Source organism: Petromyzon marinus, chromosome 21 (assembly GCF_048934315.1).
Source record: "Petromyzon marinus isolate PM22_M1 ecotype Great Lakes invasive population chromosome 21, UKy_Petmar_22M1.pri1.0, whole genome shotgun sequence".
Classification (NCBI taxonomy): Eukaryota; Metazoa; Chordata; class Hyperoartia; order Petromyzontiformes; family Petromyzontidae; genus Petromyzon; species Petromyzon marinus.
In genome coordinates, this window is record NC_133687.1 from 13,161,642 (window position 1) to 13,171,266 (window position 9,625).

General features: G+C 44.2%; 1 protein-coding gene across 5 annotated transcripts in view; it reads right to left on the reverse strand.

The window, feature by feature from the left end:
- The window catches only part of TEX11 (testis expressed 11), a 28,220-nt gene extending 19,491 nt beyond the window's left edge, over window positions 1–8,729 (reverse strand). For 2 of the 5 annotated variants that reach the window (XM_032958322.2, XM_032958319.2), the window contains exons 1-14: window positions 8,535–8,729; window positions 7,162–7,194; window positions 6,037–6,164; window positions 5,416–5,500; window positions 4,949–5,028; window positions 4,727–4,807; window positions 3,589–3,696; window positions 3,149–3,229; window positions 2,812–2,897; window positions 2,324–2,381; window positions 1,789–1,884; window positions 1,475–1,556; window positions 457–535; window positions 24–175 (exon numbers count right to left, since the gene is read on the reverse strand). In XM_032958322.2, coding sequence (XP_032814213.1) covers window positions 24–175; window positions 457–535; window positions 1,475–1,556; window positions 1,789–1,884; window positions 2,324–2,381; window positions 2,812–2,897; window positions 3,149–3,229; window positions 3,589–3,696; window positions 4,727–4,807; window positions 4,949–5,028; window positions 5,416–5,500; window positions 6,037–6,164; window positions 7,162–7,189 — 1,144 coding nt within the window. In that variant the 5' untranslated portion in view covers window positions 7,190–7,194; window positions 8,535–8,729. The remainder of the gene's footprint in view (window positions 1–23; window positions 176–456; window positions 536–1,474; window positions 1,557–1,788; window positions 1,885–2,323; window positions 2,382–2,811; window positions 2,898–3,148; window positions 3,230–3,588; window positions 3,697–4,726; window positions 4,808–4,948; window positions 5,029–5,415; window positions 5,501–6,036; window positions 6,165–7,161; window positions 7,195–8,534) is intronic. The other 3 variants (XM_032958320.2, XM_032958323.2, XM_032958321.2) reach the window with 3 other exon arrangements.
- Between the last annotated feature and the right edge of the window lie 896 nt (window positions 8,730–9,625).

Here is a 9,625-nt window from a genome sequence, read left to right on the forward strand (position 1 = left end):
GCAACTTTGATTCTATGGGTCACCTGTAATGCAATCCTCCACGTGCTGCCTTGCCAGTGACTCGTGCCCAAAATGTAACAGGAACTCCAGCTTGAAGAGAAGGATTTGCCCGAACTCCAGGCTGTGCTGCGTATGTTTGCTCAGCCTCTCCAGGCAGCTAGAACACAGTGACTCCCTGCACGCGAGAGGTTTACATTCAAATAAACCTGTCCAGGCCCATCGTCAGACTTGACCACTATCCATAATCCCTTCAAGCAACATGCCCTGTCTAAGCCCATTTACATTAATAATTCAATATCATATCTTTACGTTGTGTTTATTCTTTTATCAAAGCATTCCGCTTCCTGTCACTCAATATCATTCAAAGCATTGATGAACACGAGGGGTGTAAGAACTGATTAATCGTTGCATCCCTAATGATAATTCTCACGATATATTAATGATGCCTGCAAGTACCTGTTGTCATGCAAGAGACTTCTCAAGGCAGCCAGTGCATGCGTTACCGGTTTATCCTGCTTAAACAGGTCTTCCACAGCTGTTAAAACATCACCAGCACAACGAACAGCACAATGACCATCTGTTCCAATGTGCCTTATTCAAGCAGCTGACATTCAGTTAATGCAATACCGTACCTAAATTAATGTTTTCAATAACAAGCAAACTACCACTGCAATGGCAGGTGCACCTTAAATGGGAGCACTGTTAAAAAGAAAACAGAGAGCAAACTATCTGAAAGCATAAAAGTGTCTTGAAGAAAAATGAAGGTCTAAAAATTGATGAAATTTCCTAACGAGATAATATATAACGAGCTACGAAAAAAACGCGACGAAACATTTTGAGAGCACAACACAAAAATGATGGAAGATGTCATAAAAAGCAATGTGGACATGAAAGCAGAACAAATGCGGTTTACGATGGACAAATCAGAAATAGTAGCTCTTAGGCAACAAGATGGAATCCATAAAACACAATACAAACATTACCATGATACTTGTGGAGGAATTATGTGCTGATTTCTACAACAAAAAATATGTATCAAACATTTACTTTTTTTTGCAGATGAAGATAAGAAGGTTCCAGATGTCAAGCTTGAAGAAGCACTGCACTTTGCAGAATGTAAAACGGGAAGGCTCTCAGACCAGACGGAATGACTGTCAACATAGTCAATTTAGTGGGACCAGCTGTTGGATCAAAATTAGCGAACCTATTTCCTAAGAGTTTAGGCGTAATTGAAATAACTATATCATGGAATGATAGCTCAATTATTATTCCATAACAAAATGCTGACAACATTTATATTAAGAATACAGACCCTTTAGCCTCTTTTCCAATGACTATACATTGTTAATGAAAATAATTTTTGACAATTTGGAGCATTTAGGACATGCTGGATTTATAATAAATGTTTCTACCAATGACCAGATATGTACTGTATTATAAATCAGATGCACAATATGAATGCAGATACAATCACCTTCGAGAATGGCGGTCTCTGATGCTTTGCATCGAGTCAGAATCTTCACTTTTAAGAGCAGACCCTCCCAGTGTGGTTCTTCCTGCCCACATAGACATCATCGCCCATGAATAAAACAAGTTACAATTGACTGCGTAAAAAATATCAGTCTGGTTGTCATGCGATGATCTTTACTCTCGGTAGTAGGTGGGTGGTAACGTGCTGCCCCCCAGAGGTTACAGTGGTAGCTCTGTAATATCTGCATCCATGGTCCATCACCAATAAAAATGTAGTTTGTTACTCTTTCCTTCCCAACCATATCAGCATGCACTCACAGTGGTGGCTATCTCCAGGGCATGTAGGGCCTTCTCTGAGTACTTGATCGCATCCCAGTCCATATAAACCTTGGCCAGCAACCGCAGTGACTTGGCCTGAGCACAGACATCCATGTTCAGTCAGTTGGCAAATCAGTAAATGGCATTTGATTAAATACAAGCAATAGTCCAGTGCCCTATGAGCAAATAACCAGAATGCGCCAGAACTTGTCTGATTTGTTAAGCTAATCAGTTTACAGCTTGGACATTGCTTGGACAGGTGATAATCATGGCCAAACACGTTTTATAGGCTATGGGGCTATGTTGTGGGCAGCAAAAGCCAGTTGCAATATTAATAATTCTACTCGTGCTCCCATGCCAACCCACACTGACTAGTGTGAAGTATGGTCAACTACCCCCCAAAACCCGCACGGTGTTGGGTGGCCCTCATCCAGCAGTGGATTGACAAAAGGACTACATGCACATGCTCATTTGAGCAGGGAGGCAAACTGACATTTTAAATAAACACAGGGGTGTGTGTGGGAACACAAATCACCTGGTGAGTAGAGCTGGCACTGTACTTGCTGTTCATCTTGCCAGTGTCATAACTTTGTCTGCAAAATTATAAAGATAATAACCCTCACCTCCTGCACAAAATAGCAGAGCAACAGCATTCAATTGCTATTTTTTGCGATAAAGTTTCTGCTTTAGTGCATATAAATATATATAATAAAAACACATGTTATGTCACTGAGAATAAAAGGGGCACACCTTTCATATGCCCTGCAAGATTATTTATCACATTTTTATTATTTGAGCTGGGAGAAGATGCATCGAGTGAAATACCATATTTTAAATGATAGGCTCATTGGTGACCAGTATAAGACCTACTACTCGCTACACGTGAGAACTCGGTTTAATCATGTTCGACTGAAACCTAAAATTCAAACCAAGACATTATCAAGTCTAGTGATGTAGTCTTAGTTCCCTGAGGCACTTGGCCACCTCTTCAATCATCATCACCACATTTTGCAGAAAGCTTACCTGAGCCAGAAGATGGATTCTTCAAAATGTTTCTGCTCGTATGTCTCAATCCCAAAGTTGTAGCACAACATGGACAGATACGCCGTCTGTGTGTGTGCATGTGTATACATATTGTAGGTGTATGTGTGCGTAGATGTACGTGTGGTTATTTGTGTGTCCATATGTATAGGTGTGTGTGTGTGTGTGTACGAGTGCAGGTGTGTTTATGTACATATATGTGTGAGAAAGAAATGAAGGATACATATCATGTGAAGGGAAAACACTCAATATCTGCCGCACAGCTTGATCAGCAAACCAATTGGCATTCCCAGGATAAGCTCCACTGCAGACATGGTACCTCTTGGGGAAGGCTCAGGAGCATGTCCCTACACCTGAAGAAGAGAGCACTGCCTTTCTCGTGCTGCCCCCGGCTCACTGCCTACTCGAGCCGGGCAACAATAAAGAAAAAAAAAAACACGTATCAATCATCAATTAACAAAAACATATGCGTAATATTAATGATAATTAAATGCTGTTATTACTTCTATGCCAAATGCAATACACAACCGAGAACGGATGAGGTAGAACATGTGATGTTGATAACTCAAACGAGACAGAAAAATAATTGGTTATTTAATCGAACCAACAACTGCAAGTCGTGTAATTTTATGAAATCGCGTAATGATTTGAAGTGCTGAATCATTGCATTCCAAATGGTTGCTCCACACTGGACTCCTGTCAGAGTGAGTGTGAGTGTGGCAGGCTTGAGTAATGGTGTCGTGGTTGAACACAACTGACTAGCTCGGCCTGCAGGCAGTGGACCTTGAACAGGTGTATCTGCACATCCACCCGCTCAGGGCTGTCCGCCGGCAGCACGCCATTTGCTTTCATCAGGTGACCAACGTTCTGCAAGTTCACGCACACATATAAATGAAGGCATGTGTAGTGACAGTGCTGACTGTTTTACAGCAGCTGCAACTGCAAGGGTGTGCCAGCAGGGCGGAGGAACTGGGTCAAGGGTCACGGTAGACCTCGTGGGGAAGCCCCTGGAACCCTATGGTGGGTTCGAGAATAGAGGCCAAGGGGAATATAAGCAGCGGAGAGCGAGAGCTCCGGGCTGCCTGTTCTGGGAGTGGACTCGTCTCGTCGTCGATGTCGTCATCGCCGCTTTCGTCGCTACCACCTTCGCCGATCATTGCGCGTCCGGACAGTAGTTGGCTGTCTCGGTCGACGCCGTCGATGCAATACGGACATGGGTCGTGTCTGGGCCGGGTCGTACGGCAGCGTGATCGTGAGAGAGGGGGCCGGTGTTGGTGGCGTGAACACAATAAAAGGGAAGGACGGTGCCTCCTGCGACTACCTCGTAACCGACTGAGTGTGTGCGCGACTCTCGCCACCCGCACACACACACACAAGCCTCGAGTAGAAGGAAGAAGAGACCTATCACACTACACATGCACAAGCACACACGATACGTACATTAAGACAAAGATCCCCAATATATCCTACAGATACTTTTGCTGCAGGCGCTTTTAACGCATATCTATTAAGGTTGGCATGATGGTGCACGAAGGGGTGGTGTAGTCAGCACCACACACAGGCACCTTTGTCTCCCCAGTGGCGATGTTTACGCATTGCACCAAGTACTAATTTGAGGCTGAGCCGAGCTACAAGTCCAGGACCGGTTCAGATTATCATCACTGGTGTTGTCTGTGAACAGGAATCAAACTCGGGTTTTCGGGTTCTTAGCGCAGTGCGCTAACCACTGTACCACCGCTCCACACTATGCGCGTATATACATATGACCCAAGGATGAAATCTGTTGCTAGTAGGGAGACTGACACCACTCTGATTAAGCATTGGCTTCACCCACATCTACTAACAATGTCTTTGGCATACGGACATCTCCACTTTTTCTTTAGGGGTGCAAACCTACGTTCTCGGCGGAGTCCAGAAACTCCTCACAAAGGTTGAATTTCTTGCAGTCCAACCAACTGTGAGCGGTCTTCATAGCCATCTGTTTCACATCCAGAAAATACTCTGATCTCATAGTTCTTGGAAGGGTATCCATCATGCATAGCAGGTTGTTCCATACTGTACGGGACTAAGCAAATGCACAGGAACCTCGCGACACCACCACCACCCCTCCTCCTCTCACCAGAATTTGACGCTGGATTGTGGTGGGGCTTAGGGTGGACGTCTCAATGAGGCAAATGAGCTTGCAGGCCGAGTGCCGAACTCACAGGACAGAGACAATGGGAGGGAAGAGGCTGATGTTAGAGACACGACAAAAATTCACAAACACAGCCATTCCCTTCACAGAGGTGGATTTAAATGTGTGGCAGTTGAGTGTGGTGTAATGTATGAAGGACGTGTTACTGTAAGGCCTTCAACTGTATATTCCAGCAGACCACATACTACTGGTGTATGCCGGCGAGGCACGTGACATGTATACACTATAACATAATTTGGCATTGTGATCTTATACCGTATGTACATGTGACTGCTAAATTGCTCTTATCTCCAGGTCTCTCATTATCTATATTGTTTTGTCTCTCTTTAACCTCAGAAATATGGCCGATTAAACACGTTTTATTAAAACAATGGAATGTGCAGGGGGTTCACGTTTTGCATTGCATTCCTCCGAGATCTGATTTCCCATCTTCTTGGCCACCACCCAGTTCCACAGCTGCACCGCACATGACTCCACCTACATCATTACGGAACTCACAAACAAACACCTTGTGAAAAACCCAACGTTGAAGATCCCTGAGTGTTATCTTCTACGAAGCTCATGGTCCACCCTAAACCGCATCTACTGCACAAACCATGGCAGATGCGAGTACCTGATGCACAAATGTAAAATGTAAAACGCTCCAGTGTGCTACTGTGGTCATTCAAAACAGACCGTACAACATAAACGACCCAATTCCCGATCTACAAATACGAAGGAGACTTCACAGCGATACACTCAGCTACTCCTGACGCGGTTATCTGGGCTTGACCACCTGAATGTGACATTGTAGTCGTTGCTCTGCAACTACATCAGCCATACGAAAGAATATTACCATCTTCAACATAAAGTATCATCTCAACCACCATTAATATATGCCTCCAACTAAATCATCTCTATCTATACCTCCAACTATACCATTACTATCCTCATCATCGACAGCTTATCTCTAGATTAGCAAGGCCAGACACGATTACAAACAAGTGAAAGGATGAAATAAGCCAAGCCACTACCTCGTCGGCATTGTCCAGCTTGGTTTCGGCCCTGGATAGAGTCTCTACCATGCTGAGGAGTCTGCATGTGATCATATCTTTGTCTGCACTCTCTTGTTTGTCAGTGCCAGTCAATCTGGAAATCAGGTCTGTAACCACCCATACGTACAAACCCGGTCAGTTAATTAGAGATGCAATGTTTAACACGTCGGCTTTCACGATCAATATTATCCATGAGGTTTTTGGGTTAGATCGCGTAAATGTGTCATTAAATCCGCCACCATCCGACACAGCCAATTAATAAGGGTTGTCACGTAAACAAAACGTGCCAATTCGTTACAAGTTCAGCACACCGGTTTGTTGGAAAGTAAACCCACAACATTTACCATTGTAAATGTTGTGGGTTTACCCTCCAACACACTGGTGTACTGAACGAGAAAATAAATAAATTTTTATTTAAAGCTTTCGTGACTGCAGAAATTCATATTCTTGGTTCTTTCGGTAAAGTCACGTAGAAGGGAAACAATAAAATAAAAATATAAAACAAATTGGCATGTTTTGTTCACATGACCTCTATTGTGGATATTAGTCGCGAAAGCCGACGTGTTAAACATTGCAAAAATGCGTATCCATAACAAGTGTTCATCTGGGTAAATAAACGTTTGACAAGCAAGTGTGCAGGCCGTGCAACTGCACCGGGGGACCCAAGGGCTGGAGTGGCCAAGGCCACTGAGTTACAAAGAGAGGGAAGGTCGACAGGGGGCCCTCATTTAATTCCTTGCACCAGGGCCCATGCCAGTCACCCTACACCACTGATGGAAACTATGAAACTTTACCACATTATGGGAACTTTGATGTTCAACCCTCAATGCAAATCAGAGTGCGTTTCTGAGCATACATGTAGCAGAAAACTCTTTTACTTTTCATGAAAATATACCGTGGAACTGGTCAAATTATAGGTCAAAATCATGGGTCGCACAATGACGTTTGTAGTTCACCTACCCTACGAACTACTGACACCACACATTTTGTACGAGGCCATTTCATTAAGTATTTCCCACACACATTCATTTTTGTGGCCTCTTAAATCTTTGAACAACCCCTCACATATGAAGGTCATTGTGAACGTAAACAACGTTGGTTTACCTTTTATCTCAGCTACCCTTGAATCCATGTCACCTGTGGAAGAAAATGTCCATTAACGTACAGCATCGTCTTAGGACTAACATTTAAAATACTTTGGTCTTTTGTTGGTGCTCTCATCTCCAATTGTGCGCCACCCAGAGGCAGTGGTGGAAATTACACGTTCCCATGGATAGCCCAGTGTACGAGAACCGTGCTAATCGGAGTTGCATCCAAAGGACTAGTTATTTAAAAATGTTTACGCTGTATTAACAAAACAAAACTCAGTATTTATGAAATATTCTCAAAGGGTTTTAATTTAACACAAAAATATTAAACTTCAAAGTATTTCTCAATGCTCAACCGCGCCCTGAAGTCCAATTGCGGTGTAAAAATAGCGTCTATATTTAAACGTACATTGTAAACATGTACATAAATAAATAAAACCGCGATGAGAAAAACACGTAGATCGTAAAAAAATGTTTTTATAATCGTGATGCATAAGTATGAATACTGTAATGCAATCCAGCATTTCCTTTGCCCGTCACAAACAAACAGATTCCTGCGGAGGGAGCTGGTAGGAACGTTGGGTTGCTCGGTCAATGGCCAGGGTCAACGGCGGCACCACGTGGTGTATTTCCGCACAATATGCCCGACTGTGAGGGCGGGCACAAGCCGGCGTGAGTAGGTTAAACGTTGAGTTTTATAAGGGCACCACGGGGTGACCAGCCCCTCCCCACCCAGCCCCACCCCCCACCCAGGCCCACCCTTCCCGCCCAGCCCCTCCCCACCCTCCCCACTCAGCCCCACCCTCCCCTCCCCACCCTCCCCACTCAGCCCCTCCCCTCCCCACCCTCCCCACCCAGCCCCTCCCCACCCTCCCCACTCAGCCCCTCCCCACCCAGCCCCACCCTCCCCACTCAGCCCCTCCCCACCCAGCCCCACCGAGCCCCTCCCCACCCAGCCCCTCCCCACCCAGCCCCACCCTCCCATTTTTGGATGCACGACGGACGGACACAATAATCCCCTGTGGGCTGGTGGTGTAACCAGGAGGTTTTCCTACCAGTAAAACACTGCTGCAATATATTTTCCAAGACAAAATTTCCCATCGTGGCATACGAAAATATCCCCACAACACCCGTGAACATATTTCCCGTATTTTAGTGTCGTTTTATCGACGAATTTGTTCAAAATTACCTCAGACATTAAAACAAAAAAAGACAACACTAAAATTGTAATTATGTTGACAGTGCCGCAGAAGCAATCACACTTTATAAACAAACACTCAACGCGTTAATCGATAAAGCTAAAAAAAGTTGCGGGCAATGACTTTTGCTGTGGTATTTTAGTTTATTCGCGTTGATGATTAATTCACGAAACGCCGATTGAACCCTTACCGCAAAATGCACCGCGTTTTTACACGAACCTCATAAATCTTTTGACAGAAAGTAAAAAAAATGTGCCGCGTGGCGTAATTCGTCTTGTACGTGCGATACCTTTGTCTTTAACAACAAAAATTATATTTGTCTCTGTTTAAACGTTCACAAGCGCGCTCCTCCGATCAAGACGGGCCTCGTCTCGTGCCGTGACGTCACCGCGGGCGCCGGGGGGGGCGGGGCGTTGGGGGGGCGTGGGCGCGTGGGCGGGGGGAGGAGGAAATGGCGGGAAAATCAAAAGCCGGCGGGCACGTGGCTTTCAAACTTAGCTCTCTGTAACAGGGATACCTGATAAACATCGTGTAACCTCTATTATGGATGATATTGGTCGCGAAAGCCTACGTGTTAAACTGAGGATAAACGTACCCTTTGGTTCTTTCGGTAAAGTCACGTAGGTATAAAATAAATTAAGACGTTTCGGGCGCAACACCCTTGTGTTGCGCCCGAAACGTCGTGATTTATTTTATTTTAAACCTACGTGACTTTACCGAAAGAACCAAAGAGTTTGGATTCCTTCAGTCACGAAAGCTTCAAATCAAGATTGAGGATAAACGGTTTATAACCCCGTATTCTTTTACAGAGATATTTGATTTTCAGGTCCATACGGCGTACAGCCGTTTCAATACGAGCAAAAACATGTTTTGTCTATTTGATTGTGTTTCTCGCTTGTGATGAGACTTTGTAGGATAAACGTTGAGATTTCTAAGGGCACGGGTGATCAGTAAGGTCAGAATTGGTTTGTAATAAGGAAGGCACTGATAAGGGGTTGACAGGTATGTAGTGAATTTTGATTTAAAGCTTTCGTGACTGCAGTAATTCATATCCTTAGCTCTTTCGGTAAAGTCACGTTGAAGGGATACAATAAAATAATAAAAAATATATAAAACAATAAAAATTCTCACGACGTCAAAACGTCGTCAAAACGTCGTGAGAATTTTTATTGTTTTATATATTTTATTATTTTATTGTTTCCCTTCAACGTGACTTTACCGAAAGAGCTAAGAATAGGTATGTAGTGGTGAGTGTACAAGTGGTGAGTGTAGTGGTGAGTG